This window comes from Salmo trutta, chromosome 35, assembly GCF_901001165.1.
Source record: "Salmo trutta chromosome 35, fSalTru1.1, whole genome shotgun sequence".
In the NCBI taxonomy this organism is placed as follows: Eukaryota; Metazoa; Chordata; class Actinopteri; order Salmoniformes; family Salmonidae; genus Salmo; species Salmo trutta.
The window spans coordinates 19,419,360-19,438,572 of NC_042991.1; the positions used below are offsets into that span (position 1 = coordinate 19,419,360).

At 40.6% G+C, this 19,213-nt stretch overlaps 2 protein-coding genes across 3 annotated transcripts in view; one reads left to right on the plus strand and one right to left on the minus strand.

The window, feature by feature from the left end:
- Positions 1-11,485, minus strand: part of LOC115174803 (scavenger receptor class A member 5) — an 86,819-nt gene extending 75,334 nt beyond the window's left edge. The window contains exons 1-3 of one of the 2 annotated variants that reach the window (XM_029733718.1): positions 11,162-11,485; positions 8,384-8,502; positions 5,154-5,285 (exon numbers count right to left, since the gene is read on the minus strand). In XM_029733718.1, the coding sequence (XP_029589578.1) occupies positions 5,154-5,285; positions 8,384-8,495 (244 nt within the window). In that variant the 5' untranslated portion in view covers positions 8,496-8,502; positions 11,162-11,485. The remainder of the gene's footprint in view (positions 1-5,153; positions 5,286-8,383; positions 8,503-11,161) is intronic. The other variant, XM_029733717.1, reaches the window with a different exon arrangement.
- A 2,555-nt stretch (positions 11,486-14,040) lies between these two features.
- LOC115174805 (sterile alpha motif domain-containing protein 12) lies at positions 14,041-18,806 on the plus strand. Its single transcript, XM_029733719.1, has 5 exons — positions 14,041-14,134; positions 14,757-14,800; positions 16,200-16,346; positions 16,942-17,079; positions 17,869-18,806. Exons 3-5 carry the CDS (start codon positions 16,226-16,228, stop codon positions 17,883-17,885), a joined length of 276 nt encoding a protein of 91 aa, XP_029589579.1. The 5' UTR covers positions 14,041-14,134; positions 14,757-14,800; positions 16,200-16,225; the 3' UTR covers positions 17,886-18,806.
- The last annotated feature ends 407 nt before the right edge of the window (positions 18,807-19,213 follow it).

Sequence of the window (19,213 nt, forward strand, 5' to 3'; positions counted from 1 at the left end):
CAAACATGGTCTGTTTTTTTGTTTTCTTGACTAAGGCAGCTCCAAGATGCAGGTGTTTCAGCCTAGCTCAATGCTTTCTGTGGTGGTGGGGCGAACCAGCAGAAAATAGGAGCATTGCGCCGTGATTAGCTCAATGAGGCCTTAGTAAGCGTAAACATCCAAAATGTAAGCCCTTTGGGTCCTGCCATAGAGTTATATTACAAATGCCCTTCCAAGAAGGCTCAAGGTCATTGTCCACAGATAAAATTACGTCAAATCACGTTATATGTACAGTAGCTTTCAAAGTCTTTCAAAGTCTTAGCTAGTAGTCATCATCATGAATCAAGTCGACAATCTACTGGCAAATCCTTTTTTATCCTTGTCATATAAAGAGAAATAATGATGAGAAATTATAGATAAAACGTATCGGTGCTCATCGGCCATTGGACATAAAGATTACACAACAAGTTGGAAATCACAAATTCAACAATGAGTCGTTTGGAAGGAATCAGTGGCTAACTGCAAGCATTGCAAAGAAACCACTAGCCTGCTATTCAATGGAGTGGCTGTGTGCTTTTTTTTACAGAGTTCCCAGCATAAATCAAGAGAATATCAGACTTGGATGACAAAATTTGCCCACAAAGGACCGCCGCGCCACCTTCCTGTTTAAGTGAGCAGATCACAAGGTCAGTCCAAAAATGTATTGTATGCTGCTGCATAAATTATGTAATATGCAAGGGAGATATGTATACTGTAGCTAAGAAAGTAATACTAAGTGTATGTTGTATAGTAAGCTATTAGTAACCCTAATAATTTGGTCTATTTTCACCAACGCGGTATTGTGCGGTGTGTGATTTTTTTTGTACTTTTTTTGTACAGGTTTGACAGTGCTACTGATAGGAGTGGTGGGGCTTGGCTTGCATGTGCAAATTCAGCACACTGTCATGCCTGCTCCCACTTCCTCTCTGGCGCTCGAGGGCGCCAGGCTACCCTTCATTACGCACACCTGTCACCATCATTACGTGCATCAGCGCTCATTGGATTCACCTGGACTCCTTGACTTTGTTGATTGCCCCTCTATTTCTGTCTGCTCCTCAGTTGGTCCCTGTGTCAGCATTGATGTCGTTACGTTTTCCCCTGTCCTGACGCTGTCCTTGTTTGTTTCTTGTCTATTATCCATTAAATGTTCACTCCCTGTACTTGCTTCTCGTCTCCCAGCGTCAGTCCTTACACACACACAACATTCTGTAATAGAATTCTGTTATTTGACGTGTCAAATTAAAAGCATATTTAACACTTCAAATAGTGTTCTGTGACATGTATCTTTTTTGACACGGAAAGACACAAACGGCGTTCAATGTGCCTCACCCTAACATTTTGGTCTATTTTCATCTCTTAATTTCTCCTAACGTTACTGTTCTGACTCGGTGTTGCTGCACATGTAGCCTATAACCTTTTAGAGAAATGTAATCATTGAATATTGTAAGAGCTTTCATTGTCTGCTTATATGCCCCCTTTATTTATCCTACGGTTCTGACTTGTTGTACAGGGAGTACGCTGTAAGAATGGCCCATGTTCTGAATTCTGTTGCTGTACATTTCAAAGGTGCTGAACAAATAGTTATATTGACTACGTCCGTCGTCGCTCGCTCCCTAATACCTTAATCGAAATTACGGATTGCCTCTTATCCACTCGTTGTCCCCTTATGCCATAGTTTGTACATCTCAATTGTCAGTAGAAACAACATTTGTTTAAGCAAATCAGCCATATCAGCTATGTTTTTTTAAAAGGCAGTAAATGAGGCTGAATGAACTGTTTCACTGCAAGACAAGGCTCCGCTGATAGCCAGGTGTAGCAGTGGTAAGGTGTTGGGACTGCTGTTGGGACTCTACTGTTGGGACAGCTTTATGTATGCCCTAACAGTTTGTGGGCACCGTTTGTCACCGTTATAGTGCAATTCATGTATTGCTTAGTGTTGTGTTGTGTAGTGGCTTTGCTGGCATGCATCCCACATTTTTTTTGTTTGCTCCACCAAGATTTACATGCTAAAATCACCACTGAGATCATGCAATGATGTCCAAGGAGAGAAAACTCTGTTTGCTGTTTGCAGCAGTGGTTGGCTCCTCAGAGGAGGAAGGAGAGGACCATCCACCTCAGTAAATTTCATAAAAATAAAAATAGTGAAACATTTGAAAGTTTAAACTATACAAAATATGCCACCAAATAATTGATTAAAACACACTGTTTTGCAATGAAGGTCTACAGTAGCCTCAACAGTACTCTGTAGGATAGTACCATGGTGTAGCCAGAGGACAACTAGCTTCATTCCTTCTCTGGGTACATAGATTTAAATACAAAACCTTTGGAGACTCATGGTTCTCACCCCCTTCCATAGACGTACACAGTAATTATGACAACTTCCGGAGGACATGAACTGACATGTTGTCCACCCATTTAAAGGATCAGATAATTAATCTAGTTCTGAAAGCATAAGCTACAGCTAGCTAGCACCGCAGTGCATAAAATGTGGTGAGTTGTTGACTCAAAGAGAGAGAAAGACAATAGTTGAACAGTTTTGAACAAATTAATTTCTTCAAAAATGGAGGAGCAAGAGAGAGAAAGAGAGGGAGAGATTTAGTTTAAAAAAATTTACTTTCACTTACATAACTAACAAATGCAGCTAGCTAGTTTAGCCTACTCAAACGCCCAGCTCAAACAGAGGGATGCTATGTTAGCTAGCTGGCTATGACTATCCAACACTGGAACTCTTCCAAGTCAAGGTAAGCTTTTGGTTTTACCACCGGGGCCCTCTGGAGTAACTGCTAAACTGCTTACTAGCTGTACACTGCACTGCATGATTGTAGCAGGTTTACTAACATGTTAGTTCTATTAGCTATGTTGACGTTGATGTTACTTTAGCTAATATGGTGACAGCAATGTAGGCTGTGTGTAGCATTTATGAAGGTTTGGCTTGGAAAGTTTTTTTTCGCCTGGTCACAGACACAGACAGGTGATGTGTTGTGCATTGAAGTCCATAAGCAAAGGGAAAAGGTGAGAGGAGGAGAGCACATAGATGTGAGAAGGAATTATATATACAATGAGCTGTTTATATGTGCCTATGAAAGTGATCAGGAGTATATTCATTCCGCCGATAATTTTGAAAAACTTTTCTTAAACGGATGCAAATTAAACGAAAGGGGATAAACATACCTGAATTTGTCCAATAGAAACTCACTTTTGCAACTATTAGACTAATGATTACACCCTAGATCAGCTAGATGCAGGCAAGAGTGTGCAAGGCAATATTGAATGTGTCACTCCCTGTCCATGTGTCACTGTCTGTCACCTCAAATCTTTCTCTCGACCTGTTTGCACCTACATTGTAAACTTTCATTCATAGGCTAGGTTGTAGCAACCTCATGATGGGTATAGGGAAAATGTTTGTATCATGTAGTAACCTAAACCTATCGATGTGACATTCAACTGGGTGAATGGAGTCATCTATCCAATATCTTGTAATAGAAATAAAGCTATGCTCATAAAAAAAATGATCATCCTCCCTCCATCTTAAATGGCCCCGAACGCCACTGGTTTGCAGTAACTTCTTTGTTGTAATATCCCAAATGAACGTGTGAGTTTCAGCTTTAAGGATTCTAGCTTTAAATGTATTATGGCCATGTGTCACAAAGCCAGTGATACACAACAACAAAAAAATCTTTCCATAAATACAACTTCAAACTTCCCTCCAGAATGGTTATTTGTTTTGAAAGACCTGTCAAAACATTGACTCCACATCACTCCCCTTTATGTTAGTCCTGCTGCTCATGTCTAACTAAAACACCAAGGTGTTTCCCAGGTTTGATACACCAAAGGTCACCAGGGCATAGATTCTAACCCTGGCAAGTCACGTTATAGACATCCCTCCCCAGACACAAAGACCCAGGCCTGGAGGTGAGGAGGAGAGGCTCTAGGCACAGCTCTGTCATGACTGATTAATGACACTGTTTCTCAGGGTTGGCTACAGACCGTGCAGCACTGCATTACCTGACGACACAACTTCCAGGAGTGGGAAGAAAGGGCCTCAGCCGCCAGGCAGCACCATGGGCGAGCTCTCTCGAACGTGCTGATGGGAGTCCAGTTTCTCCTCAACCACAACACACAAAACACACACACGGACCCTGTGAGAGCCAAGATGGCCATGGTGGAGTCCCTCCAGGGGCCGTGGAGTATTGGAAACACGTTCCTGTCAGTCTCTGCATGCCAAATCCATCCACATGGCCTCTCTCTTCACAATGTCTCATAAGTAATGCACTGGGGCAGGTACATGACTGAGAATGACTGGGAAGTGTAACCCTCTTTCAGCACCATAACTTTAAAAGATGAGGATTACAGTATGTCTCAGGTAACCTTAGTCATATGTCAGGGTTGGTTACTTAAGAAAAATGTATTGTTCCAAGAATGTTTCAACTACTCTATAGGCCTTTGCCAATGTCATTGTGTGGGAAGACAGCCTGTCGACAATCAAAGCTACAGTCTGTTTGATTTTACTAAAAGCTGCTTTTCCTACTGCTTTCATTGGTCTCAAGCTACTCTCCAAACGTACAAAGAAATGGCTTTTCTCAAATTACCAAAAATGTCTCTTAATCCATAAACTGAAATAGGCAGTCGCTTATGTTTAAAGTGGAGTACAATTGCAAAGCACAATCCTTATGTGTTTCCTGAGACAGACTAACTGTTTTAATGTGGCAGTAGCCATAGGTTTTCCCATTCATTCTTAATCTTGTGGGATCACTGATGTCATTCGTTGCAAACGGCTGAAGACCAGAGTTCTCAAGTGAAACCAGATGGACTAACAATTTGAAATTTCAGTTGAAGAACTTAAGAATTGAACACATCTCAACTTATTCTGTTTTTCACTTCAAGTCAACCAGAATACCCGCTTCAGACAGTGTATGTCGTTGAGTTCAATCACATTTGATCCCACAGAGAAAAATGTAAAGAATAGCATAATTTATCCACCTCTTGTGAACTGGAATAACACTGACAGTGTCCAATAAGGTATTTATCTTATTTCACTCAAACAGCCAGATAGAGCTGATGTGGTTTGTGTATATAAACTCTAAGATAGACAGCTTGGCAATAACATGCTTTGTAACTCAAGTGACTTGACTTACCTGCTAAACAGAGGCCAAAGATGCTCAGGAGTACCAAGATGTATAGAGACACGATGGCATACTTGATGGCAGACAGGGAGTTCAGGTGGCTGCAGCAATTGTCTGGCTTTCTTCTCCTCTTGGCAGAAACAGCTGAAAAGAAAACATCTCTTTAGAATTGGAAGACAAAGATGGATACAAGGGCTCTTAGAGGGGGTCTGAATTGAGGGGCCATGAGGATAAAAGAAGCTGTATGAAATGAGGATAAAATGTCATGAGGATAATATTCTTATGCAGTGATGAAAAGGTCCTACATAAAAATGCATGCCTGACTGTCAACTGAATGACTTGTTGCATTGTTGCGGCCATCTCTCATAACATAGACTTTATGAGTGCTAAAAATTCCCCCAAATGATTTTATTATTGTTCTATTAGTACTGACATAGCGAGTTGGCAGCCTTGATTCTTCACTGGGTTGAGATTGTAGTCATCATGAGAGTCAAAACAAAGTCTGCATGTCTGGCATTTGGCCTGAGATCTATTGGTCACCGGTGCACCATACTGTACACTCAGTAATTTAACCCCTTAACACACTGTCCAGGTCGAACCTAAAACTGTCATCGTGGCATTCTAGTTGGGAGTTTGTGTATGTGTCATGTGCTTGTGAGGAAGCTGTTTGGATTAAACTGTTGTTGCTGAGGGAACATTCAACGCTGGTCAAATAGGCCCAGAAGTAGGGTGACAGAAGACATCATTATTCAGGCTAAAAAGATCTCAGTCCAATAGGAATCTGATATCAATTCCAAAGTGTCTAATGCTATTAGGTCATGAAGCACATTGTCTTATTTCGAGGAGACATAAGCCCTGAGAGAGACCAAGGGGAAAGTATTACACACTTTCATTTTATGTTCTCCTGGCAAGCAATCCCAGACACAAGACTAAAAATGAGTAGTCCCCCCAATCCTTCCTTGTCTCTCTTTCTCTCTGTGGAGCATATAGCTCTGAAGTCACAGAGGAGACTATTCTAGAAGACAAGGCCCTCAACCTATTTTCCATAAACAGTCTTGAGCCTGCTCTGCAGCCCTACAGCATGGCGGTTTCAATTGTACCAATACAGGTGATGTCATGTCCATAGAGACATGCAATGGATCTGTGCTGCACATATGCTGTGGCTGCTGGGATTCTGTGTGAACAACAACCTTGCAAAAGGGCCACTCTAGCTCTAGCAGAAGTGCACCTTTTCTTAAGGCTAAATAAAACAGAGCTGTTTAAACTGTTCAAATATATGGAATGTATAGAAATGTAGAGGTCATTACATATTTAAGCAGTGCAAACGTAGATCTCAATGATACAAATACTAAGCATTTGTTTGTTGACGTGCCTTTTTTTATGTTTACATTTTTTTTATTTCACCTTTATTTAACCAGGTAGGCCAGTTGAGAACAAGTTCTCATTTACAACTGTGACCTGGCCAAGACAAAGCAAAGCAGTTCGACACATACAACAACACAGAGTTACACATGGAATAAACAAACATACAGTTAATAATGCAGTTGAAAAAGTCTATACACAGTGTGTGCAAATGAGGTAAGATAATGGAGGTAAGGCAATAAATAAATTTAAGAGCAGTTGGAGGCCACGGAAGGAGAGTTGTATGGCATTGAAACTCGTCTGGAGGTTAGTTAACACAGTGTCCAAAGAAGGGCCAGAAATATACAGAATGGTGTTGTCTGCGTAGAGGTGGATCAGAGAATCACCAGCAGCAAGAGCGACATCATTGATGTATACAGCTTTGCAGCTCTTTCAGAACATCAGCTATCTGGATTTGGGTGAAGGAGAAATGGGGGAGGCTTGGACGAGTTGCTGTGGGGGGTGCCGGGCTGTTGACCGGGGTAGGGGTAGCCAGGTGGAAATCATGGCCAGCCGTAGAAAAATGCTTATTGAAATTCTCAATTATAGTGGATTTATTGGTGGTGACGGTCTTTCCTAGCCTCAGTGCAGTGGGCAGCTGGGAGGAGGTGCTCTTATTCTCCATGGACTTTACAGTGTCCCAGAACTTTTTTGAGTTTGTGCTACAGGATGCAAATGTTAGTGTGAAAAAACGTGAAAGAGCAAGACTTATAGCACACATTTCTATTTTGGAAGTTATGTCACATAAAGGGTGGGTAATTTGACATTTTTCAGTTGAATTTGTCTGCTTACTAAATCACACTAGTTTTTATGTGGAAAGAAAATCATGTAAATAAACCTTCCACAGAAAAACGCTGGTGCTTTGTATGGCATCATGTATATCATATATCCTACCATTACCATTCACCCTGATATAGCAAATATACATTACAATATTTACTTATCTTAGACATTCGTAGGGGTCAATAAAGTCTAAACACAAGCTGACATCAGGCAATGAGAGAATGAATATTTATAGAGGAGATGGAGCAGAACAGAACTTCTACTTTAAAAATTCCTGCAACATTAAGACATAGACGCTGTAATACATTGGACACAACACGAAATAACACAAGTTAATGTGCCATTATGTGGCAGCATGTTCAGCCTGGCTTTTTTTATAGGTTGTGTGATGGCAACAGGATCCTTGAATGTTTACAGTGAGTATGCTTGGCAGCTTAGGGACAGATTAGTTGAGTTGGACAAGTAGAGGCCAACTGAATTTGTACCAATTCACTGTTGTGAACACTGTACAGTTGATTTGTTCAACTGCACCTGACCAAGCCCAAGGTCCTCACACATTCACACACACAACATACTATCAGCACTTAGTGTTTATTGACCGCTCGCTGAGTGAGAGAACTCGGCAGACCCCAGGAGTCAGATTTCCTATATTTACCTTTGCAGTTACAAGCATATCCTCTAAAAAGGCCATGACCAAGTAGGGTCAAAGAGACTCTGCTTGCATCACTCCATGAGCTGAAATATGAGCACATCACATATGGAGGCACAAAATGAGTTCTTACATCAATGGCAGAATTCAAAAACGATTTGACCCGATTTGGTCATGGCCTTTTTAGAGGTATGCTTGTAACTGCAAATATAAGGAAAAGGGAAAGGGAAATCTGACTCCTGGGGTCTGCAGATTTCCCTTACCCAGCGAGTGGTGAAAAAGCACTATGTGCTGATAGTATGCTGTGTGTGTGTGAATGTGTGAGGGTGATTATAAGCCTCTGGGCAAACGTGTGAAACGCCAAGGGGCAAGGATTTATACAGGACAAGAAGGGAAATGGCTTCTTTACCATCTTCACACAGGTTAAGCTTTGATAGGTTTCTGCCATCGTAGCCCTCCTCATAGAAGGATCCGTTCTCCCTCTCTTCGTATGTACTCAGGTACATGGCCTTATTCTCCATTCAGGAACTGTAGGGAGGACAAAACAGATTATTTTCATGTAACCAAAGCAATATGTAAGATGTTAGCAATGTATGTTATTCTTCAATAACACAAACTCCAAAGCAAATCAGGGGGAGGAAAATAGGTTTATTCAAAGAGGACAAATCATATGGGGAGTTAGATGGTCATTCTCCCCTGTCCTTGGTGATGCTCTCACAGTGATTCTCTCCTGTGGTTCTCTCCAGTGAATCTCTCTCCACAGAACAAAGGGAACAGCATGTAGTTTTATAACCCAGCCCTAGCCTGTGGTTGACCAATTAGAATTCCTTGCAATAAAACTAGCCCATGACCAAATAACAAGTATCCTATTTCAGAAGACATATTCCAGAAGACATATTGATCAATAATTCCCTATTACAGAAAAAACCCTATTTCCATTGATCGTTAGTTCTATTCTCGTACTCTTGTCTCTGCGTTGTGTATTTATCTTTGACATATTCTTACAAAGACAACAATATGAGTTCTGTATATGCATGTAAGTATTTGTCAATTTGTTATAGTCATCCATGGCACATATAATTACAGCCCAAAATGTAATGCAAAGCCCCCCCCCATTCTATCAAGCTCTGTTTCTCCCCAGTCTTTTTTATAATATTGAGTCTATCTGATCTGTTTCTTATGATGCATGACTGAGTGTCAATTTCAAACCCTAAGTTTTAAATCATCACCAGACCACTAATGTGGCTGCCTGTCAGTGTTGAGGCATTCATAATTCATTTGAAGTTGAAGTGTGGAGGTAGGGTCATAGGTCGAGCACTGTATCCCTGTCTCTCAGACTACTACACATTATTCAAGAGGGCAAAGCTCCACAAGTATTCTTACCGATCTATTACCTTATTATCTTCTCAGCATGGAATACAAAACCAAATTCGTAACTTTTCTCTTTAAAGCAAACAGCAGAGCCTCTAACATAATGCAAGTGGAATGGATTGAATTATATTAATCCATGACAAGAATATAGAGGATCCAAGCCTCCTGTGCTGCCATCTAGTGCCATAAATCTGACTGTGGTCTATGAGTGAGAAAGAGATAAAATGGCTGACAGTAAACATTCCTAGCTGAACAGCTGTGTGAGAGAGAGTGTGATGCTCCCCCACATTCCTGGGCCACAGCTCAGGCAGACCTATGGACCCCTCCCCTTACAATATGAACCAGTAGCAGCAGGCAAGAAATTAGACCCTTATAAAATACCCTAATAATCTCCTAAATGTGGGATTAAGGTGCATGTACCTTTACAGTATGCTATGGCTGAGAAAACAGTGTAGTTTGGACATCAGTTGGGAATAGGTCAATATTAACCGTGCAATAGAGAATAGAATGTGAAATACAGAGACGGATGTGGGACTGTTGAACAAAGTCATTAAAAGGAGCTCAATCTGGACTTTTTCATTAAGCAGCGGGAGTGTCAGTTGACATTTTCGGGCAGACACAGCTATTACCGAACCAGGCTGCTAGGAAACCTGTATGTGATCACCACCACTGATCATTGTCACCCAATGCAAACTTCTGAGAAAGTACATCCCTTAGAACGCCCAGGAAGCCATCCTGCCATCTCTCACACACCACTGTGTTTTTCCATGGAGGCACGGCAGTGGTAGGCTCCAGACATATTTCCTTTGGAATTGGAAGCTACAGTAAAAGTCTTCCATGGTATTGCCCTACCTGGCAATGAGTGAGCCATGTGATGTCTCCTCAGATACAGGAACAAACACATGAGCATGTCCAATCTCCACGAGGAACTTCTTTCTGTATCATGAAAAATAAAGTCTCTAGGCAAAGGGAGAGGACAAAGCCCTCCATCCTTCATTGTGACAAAAAAGCCCACACTGTGATTTGTGACTATGCCATAGTAATGTTTGCCTTCTCTCTGCCAACCAGGGAGGACTGAATAGACATAGACTAGACACACTGAGAACGTGCACACATGGATGGTGACCAAATCTAAAGGAGAGAAAACAATTAAAATGTCCAGTGGCCCAGCGCGTACCTCACAGCTGAGTGGCATCTCTGTGGAGTGAGTGCACGATGTCAGCAGAGCTCAGCGGTGTGGTCTCAGAGGTCTCACATGAGCGGGAACGTTTATAGAGACATCCCGTATCCATCCGTCCGTGTGGAATTAACCCATTTCCCAGTTAATTAAACGCACGGACACTTCACCCATGAGTGGACAAATATAAAACTAAAAACTTTCGGATATGCATTTTCTTGGCATTAAGTCAACAAGGAACAGACTCGTTTGTTTGTTGTTAAATTGGATACCAGAGCACAGGTGTAAAATAAATGGCCATAATATAATTCAGATGTCATTATGGAGACGCTACAGGTCTCCATAATTACATCTGAATTATATTTTTGCTACATTATTTGGGGGCATCTAATTTCTATTTGTGGGAATTCAAATTTCTTTAAACAGAATTGTCTCGTTTTTTAGTGGAATTTCAAGGTCATGATGCAAAAATACTGAACATGATTTATCTATGGACATAATCAAGTGAATGTAAAAAGGTTTTCGGGGATAAATGCATTTCAGGTTCACTTTGTTGATGTCTTCAAATGAACACATATAACAGGTAACAAAACTAGACTACACAAATTGACGCAACATTTGGAAAAGTTTGTCACTCACCTTGTCAAAGTTGTGACTAAAAAGTATAACAGATGCAAATGTCTCATCTCTAATTTCAATTTAAAAAGTGTGCATGTTTTCCCAATGGCATCTCAATAAACGTTTCCTTTCAACATAAAACAGTTAACTGAAGTCTTGCTCTCTCAGTAGCTAGATAAGCGCAGCGTGGAGATCCGTGCACCAGCCAGTCTGTGATGCTCGGGTGAATTAATCCCTTTTAAAAAGTGTAGTGTAGGCATGGAGACTACGATGTGGCTAATACCCCTGCCTGGACAACTCTGACTAGATGCATTCTTACCTCATTCTATATATAGTATCTAGTTGCTGTACTTATGCGCCTGGGGCAGGGCAGCGTCCAGTATAAATTATGTACCGTGGTAAAACTTTTGTACAAATTTTTGAACAAATACGCCCTCCTCTGAGCATTTAAGCATTGCACATTACAGAAAAGATGCATTCCATCTCTACAGATCTTATCCAAAAACTAGTTTAAAGTTGTAATGTCACGTGCACACGAACAGTGATATGCCTTTCTTGCAAGTTCCAAACTACCCTCCTATACTAATTCCTCATAAACTACATATATAATAGATAGGTCCAGTGGCGACCGTCATTTCGAGCTCCACCTTTCTAGCAAAAAAAAGAGTGTGCAAAGCTGTCATCAAGGCAAAGGGTGGCTAATTTGAAGAATCTCAAATATAAAATACATTTAGATTTGTTTAACACTTTTTTGGTTACTATATGATATTTAGTTTATCAGTTTGCAAACAATGTTTAAAAAAAAGTTGCATACAAACTTGGTCTCTTTTTTGCTTTCTTGAGTAAGGGTACTTCAAAATGCAGGTGTTTCAACCTATCAGTCCTTTCTGTGGTGGTGGTGCTGCCAGCGGAAAATATGGAGCGTAAGTGTTGGTAATGTTCTCCAGTTGCGCTGTGATTGGCTCAGTGTTCTGTCACTCATGGGGACACTACGTCACCGCCAAATCTAAGGGTAGAGATAGAGAATTCAAGCCCTTTGGATGCTGCCATAGAGTTACATTAGAAGTGCCCATCCAAGAAGCCTCAAGGTCATTGGCCACAGATAAAAATTACATCAAATCACATTATATCTACAGCAGCTTTGATTGGACTGATCATGCCAACATCATACTTTCGAAATCTTAGCTAGCAAGCTAGCAGTCATCATCATGAATCAAGTTGACAATCTACTGGCAAATCCTTAATCCTTGTCATATGAAGAGAAATAATTAAGAGAAATGATAGATAAAACGTATGTTGGAAACACAACATGTTGGAAATCGCAAATTCAACAATGAGTGGTTTGGAAGGAATCAGTGGCTAACTGCAAGCATTGCAAAGCAATCACTAGCCTGCTATTCAGTGGAGTGTGTGTGTGGTCCCAAGTCTGGTTTTAAGGGTCTCTTGTCCAACCTTAAAAGGATAAACATTCAACGTTGTTCATGGTGTCAATCCAGCATGACTTCTGCCGGCCTCAAAACAACTGGAAACTCAGAACTGGGAAATCTGATTTCAGTGAGTTCAAGACAACTCGGAATTGCAAGTCGGGAACTCGGGCCTCTTTCTAGAGCTCCGACCTGAAGATCACTGACGTCATCATGATTCAACCTTGTTTTTTTCCAAGTTCCCAGTTGTTTTGAAAGCACCATAAATCCAGAGATTGCCAGACTTTGATGACAAAGTTTGATGACAGAATTTGCCCACAAAGGACCACCGGCCACCTTCCGGTTGAAGTGAGCACAGCACAAAAAGGTGAGTCCAAAAATGTATTTTATGCTGCTGCATAAATGATGAAATATGCCAGCGAGATATTACATAGATAATTTGGTCCCCCTTGAGTGGCGCAGTGGTCTAAGGCACTGCATCTCAGTGCTAGAGGTGTCACTATAGACCCTGGTTCAATTCCAGGCTGTATCACAACCGGCCATGATTTTCTTTTATTGTCTACAGTTCTGACTTGGTGGTGCACATGTAGCCTATAGCCTGTTTTATAGAAATGTAATCATCGAATATTGTAAGAGCTTTCATTATCTGCTTATATGCCCCCTTTATTTATCCTACGGTTCTGACTTGGTGTACAGGGAGAACACTGTAAGAACGGCCCATGTTCTGAATTCTGTTGCTGTACATTTCAAAAGTGCTGAACAAATAGTTATATTGACTATGTCCGTCCTAGCTCGCTCATTAATGTCTTAATCTAAATTACGGATTGCCTCTTACCCGCTCGTCGTCCGATTATGCCATAGTTTGTACATCTCAATTGTCAGTAGAAACAACATTTGTTTTGGCAAATCAGCCATATCAGCTATTGTTTTTTTAAATGCAGTAAATGAGGCTGAATGAACTGTTTGGCTGCCAGACAAGGCTCTGCTGATAGCCAGGTGTAGCAGTGGTAAGGTGTTGGGACTGCTGTTGGGACTCTGCTGTTGGGACAGCTTTATGTAGGCCCTAACAGTGTGCGGGCACCGTTTGTCACCGTTATAGTGAAATGAATGTATTGTTTAGTGTTGTGTTGTGTAATGGCTTTGATGGCATGCATTAAAAAACTATTTTTTTTTGTTTGCCCCACCAAGATTTACATGTTAAAATAGCAACTGGATAGGTCTATACTTTCTGAGGAAAAATAATGAACTATTATTTTTGAAAGCCCTCAAAAGTGATAAAATAGCCTAATGTTAATGTCTTTAGGCTTGTGCTGTAAACATGACTCTGTAGGCCAAGTAGATACATAGCCTAAATGAAGCATGTTCGTCATGAAATACCTTTATTCCCTCTGCATGAAATATGATTTTATTTGGATGATAATGGCTGTGGTCCAAGATCACCTTTTAGGAAGAGTTCCTTCCACATGAGGGAGCCCTAGAGCTGTGCACCGAACCAGCAACAGCCCACAGCCACGGCAGTACGCAGGCTTGGCTGACTCAGAGACAGGAAGGGTTGTGCACAATGGGACAGGTAAGAGGCTGATATGACTGCCGATAAGACGATTAACTGTACTTGATTAAACACTACAATAACTATTAACGTTACTTTTACTATCATGAATGTCAAGTCTAGCGCATATAAGTGAATAAATAATACGAAGGCAGGAAATAACAAGGACTACAAAAGTTCGCCTTACCTGCGCTAGGCTTACTTACAAATGCGACGTGGTAGCATTTACAGTAGAGTTTATAATAGTAGTACTAGTAAATACAGTTACAATAGAATAGGCTACCGATTAGTTTCAACAGTTTTCTGTCCCTTTGTCTGTCTTTATTAACCGTTTGCCCTCAGTGCAGTACACTTCCTGTGAATGGCATAGGCTACTATTACTGTACTGACTAGCATACAGTTTGGTGTGCAGCAAAATAGAAATCAAAATTACAACCATACCTGGAATAAAGTTATATCATTAATTCAATGTATACCTGTGTAGAATTTGAAATGTTATACAGTATAATGTCATTGAAATGACCATGTGTACTAGAATATGGGAAGTTAGTATGTTCTGTGCTATTGTATATCACCACAAGATGGTGTATTTGTCACGTTGGGCCCATGCTTCTGACTATAAGATATATAATTGTTTACCTAGGTCCAGCAAAACATGAGAAGGCCTGCAAACAACAGCTGTTGAAGGTATGTTCAATTACTTGGCAAGTTTGATTTATTAGCTGAGCAAGGTGCACCTATGCACTTGACTATGATGAACTCTCAGAGAGATTTATCAACTTCCTCTCTCATTTTCCTTCCCTTTTATCTTGCTGTCTCGTTCTATCTTTATTCCACGCACCATACAATGTTTGTTGAACCTTTTTCCTAGAACATTCTAGACCCGCAGCGCTTTACTCTAAAACTTTGATGTAATATTTGATTAGGTCTGAGTCTTAAACCTCAGTGACATTTACTCTAAACCTTGTTGCCTCATACTCTGTCCAGTCCGTGGTCTCCAAGAGTTTGTGAAAACAAACAGAAGGGAACTCTCTGCCCAAGGGGAGATTTGGGGTAGGGAGTAATGTCAATATGCACAGGATGTATTTTTCACCGCTTAGATCCTGTCTCTCCAGTGTCATGTGATTAATCCAGGATGTATTGTAAGGAATTGAATACTCTCAACTTCATCTTTGAATCACACAAAACATTGAATTACACACACCAGTTAGAAATGCACTGGGTCAGAGTATGTGGTTTCATGTGGGTTTGATCAGGAAGATGGTGATGTAATTCTTCTGGAAAGCAGCAAGACTGATAAAGGTGTTTCTCTGATGAGATTATGTTTCATACATGATGTTGTGTTGTGGTTTGTGTACAGATGTCAAAGTCTAATCCCACAGCCCCTAGCTCTTGGGAACAGATCCTACTGCAACATTTCATACAGTGTTAACAGCTTTCTTTGCATAGGCAGGAAAAACGGACATTTACATTTTAGTCATTTAGCAGATGCTCTCATCCAGAGCAACTTGCATTTAGTACATTCATCTCAAGATAGCTAGGTGAGACAACGACATATAAGTTGTAGTAATTAAGTTATCAGCAAAGACAGCACTAGTAGGAAAAGACAAGTGGGATATTTACTAATATACAAGCAGAGAGGTTTCCTGCTTTTCCTGTCCTCTTAATGAAAGGTTTCTCACTGTCTTGTCTGGCTGTCCAGTAATTACTCATATGGGAGCTCGTTCCTGCCAACATCATAGATTAGTCTCTTCATTAAATCAGTAAAACATTCCTATATTTCCAACATGGCAAAAGCAAGACAGTGCCCCACAGCATGTAAAGGCCAAATAAACATTGATGCAGCTCTATAAAAGTTACTGGTCTAACCCCAGGGATATGGCTGAGGAAATAGTACTATAATGAAGTTGACATACAAGAGCAACCATCTCATAACATTAACAACTGCAGTATTCTGCTTTTTTCCTAAGATATTGGAAATAATTAACAATTAATGAACTTCAAATTGTCATTGCCACTTTTTGAGAAATGTATATAAGTAGATTTATACTAGATACTTATGACTTTCTCCTTCCCTGACATATAGAGTGCAGCCCAGATAATAACTCCAGAATGAGCCTTCCCAAAAGGGTCTCCCTCTGGACCGTGGTGGATGTGTTTGACTGGGTCAAGGAGCAGTACCCCTACCAAAAGAGTGTCTTCCAACTAGCCATCTTCAAGCATGACATATCTGGTAGCTATCTTCAGTAACTCTTCTACTTACCAAATCTTGCCTTAGTACAAAACAACCTACAGTATATTCATGTACATCAGTCATCATTAATAGACTGCTATTATTATTTTTTTTAAAGTGAATATATGTGATATTTTATCCCAGGCTTACTCCAGCCCTGTACTGTATAAGTAACGGATGCCTGCAGAGAGTTCTGGACCCCACATAATGACATGGAACATTCATCTTCCCAGTTACTGTTAACCCTCTACAAACCACACAGCTCATTCACAGTGTCAGTACTGTTGTAATGTTGCATCAGTAAATCCTTGTCAAAAAACATGCAGTAAAAACAACTGTTGTATGAGTAATAAAACCTTGTGTCCTAAGGCTTAGATCCTGGGACGGAAGTTTTGCCCACTGTGGGCTAAATGCATTTGAATTCAAGTAAATTTAGGAATGGAATGTGACACATAATTCAAGTTCATCATGTAATATGAATCCATTCAATTTGAAATCCATGCTCCCAGCCTTATTTGACTGGCATTATTTTGCTTCCTTCTCTAGTAGCCTCCCCTCACCACCTCTCTTGCCTTCTTGCTCTGTCCCTCCACAGGCCGAGCTCTGCTGAGGATGGGTGAACACCAGTTGGAGAGGATGGGGGTGGAGGTGGAGCATCTTCAGGAGATCCTACTGGACATTCTTCTCCTCAGGGTCCAGGAGGAACTTGAGAACCTTAATGACATCTTCTCTGGTGAGGAACAAACATCCATTCTACCTCTCCTTTTAAACTTTATCAGGAATTCAGTTGTAGCCTATATCAACGACTTCTTCTCTGGTGAAGACCTAACTTTACTTTATTGTCTAAAACTGCACCAGAAAGGGACAGACATCTACTGTGTCCTCTTAGATGGCTTCAGGAGTTCACTTGTACACTCTTAGAAAAAGGGTGTTATCTAGGACCTAAAATGTTTATTTGGCTGTACCCATAGGAGAACCCTTTGAAGAACCATTTTTGGTTCCAGGTAAAACCCTTTTAAGTTCCATGTAGGACCCTTTCCACAGAGGATTCTACATGGAACCCAAAAAGGTTCTACATGAAACCAAAAAGGGTTCTCCGTGGAACCAAAAAAGGTTATCCTATGGGGACAGCTGAAGAACCCTTTAGGAACCCTTTTGAAAGAGTGTAGCCTATATACCCAAAGTGACTCATATGAGGTTGCATTATCAGCCAACATGATTGACAGACATGTATTTCAGCAAGAGGACTAGCTTAGAGACACCTGCCAAGAATAGATTGGCATCGAATAAGAAGAGAGAGAGGTGAAAGCCTCAGATGAACAGTACTATTCAACTGAACTGAAAATCAAATCATTCAATGGGCTTTGTTTGGCATGGATACAAGATAGCTATAGATTAAATAAATTCACATTCAAAATATAGATAAAATAAGTTCACAATGGGCTTTGTTCAATGTGGTACGTATGCTTGCATATTTCAAATGTGTTTTTAACCAAACGTATTTTTATCTCTCGTTCTCTAGAGTGTTTCTCTTCATGACTATAACAGAAGAAGAGGTCTGAGATATCATTATTTAGTCCATCTACGGTGTGGAGGACTAGAGAAGAAAAAATACATTTGCTTTCAGTAATCATTGACCTGAAGAAGGCGGCCAGATTGGTTTTGGCATGGTTGTAGTTTTACTGACACGTCTGTGAATCAAGCCCTTGCCCCTCGCTCTGCGCTGCTCTTGTGGTCTTATTTTTCACAATACTCAATACACTATGTGGCAGCTATTGCAGAGGGAGAACATCATTTCCCACTTGAACAGGGGATACAGTGCATCCCTCATCTGGACTAAATGTTGCAATCCCATACTCAGCAGTGATTTGGCTAGCTAATGGCCTGTTATATTACTCTCAGGAGACCCTGTGTGAATTAGAATGGAGAGTAAGTAAATTAGTCCTGAGTTTAATGCAGGGACACATGGCCATAATTTAGATAACAACCCAAATGCTGCTCAAACCTATTAGGCCCTACACAGGGAACATAATAGGGATCATTTAATGGGAAGTTTCTGGCAGAGACAAAATGGCTTTAAAGTTTTATGTATTTGCTTATATAGTTTTATGTAGGAGTAGGAATGTTGTGTCCTCTGACTGAAACTCGTCTTTGTTTAGCTTTTGTTGCTCCACACCTCATGTTTGTAAGACGTCAGCAGAGTTTTTCTGTCTGTCAAATACAATGCAATGTCTAGCAAATCTTTAAATGGAACACAACTACGTATAGAATCCCTCCAGTATGACTACTAGGAATGCCCAGCTAGGAATGTACTCTATGCAGAGATATCCTATTTTATTTGCTCCTGGAACATATTCATATAAACAGTTCCTTGTGTAATCATGTGCTTGCTTAAATTGCTCAGACATAACAGTTTTGCATATTAAGTGGAGCAAATAAAAGTGCTACGTTTGCAAATGCTATGTTTCAAATCCTCCTTCCTCAGAGAAATTCCCCCCAGACTTAAATGTCCTGTCCATTGTATAATGATAACGTTTGTTTGCTCCAGTTTGAAGTATTTTAGTGCATCCCTAAGGTTCTGCACGTTTCATTAGACACTACATGCACATGAAAAACTGCAGGACTGTCAAATCTGAAGCTCAAACAGTACCTTAGCAAAGCATACAATGCAGTTCAACTACAAACCACTATACCTGTATTATAGTGTAATGTTTTCATAAACAGGAAACGCTATGTTTAGACATCCATTTGCTATCCAGCCTAGAACACAGGAGAGAAACAAGTTGTTCCAGTGAAGAGATGAGGATGAAATGTCACACGGGTGTTTAGTGGGTTAATCTGTGGAGGAACCCTATTTAGTGCATGAG

What these genes read in the sequence shown, in the direction of transcription:
- LOC115174805 (XM_029733719.1), top strand. Translation starts at nt 16,226, where the DNA reads ATGAGCCTTCCCAAAAGGGTCTCCCTCTGGACCGTGGTGGATGTGTTT. An exon ending in CTTCAAGCATGACATATCTG is followed by an intron (nt 16,347 to 16,941) that starts GTAGCTATCTTC and finishes GTCCCTCCACAG; the next exon opens with GCCGAGCTCTGCTGAGGATG.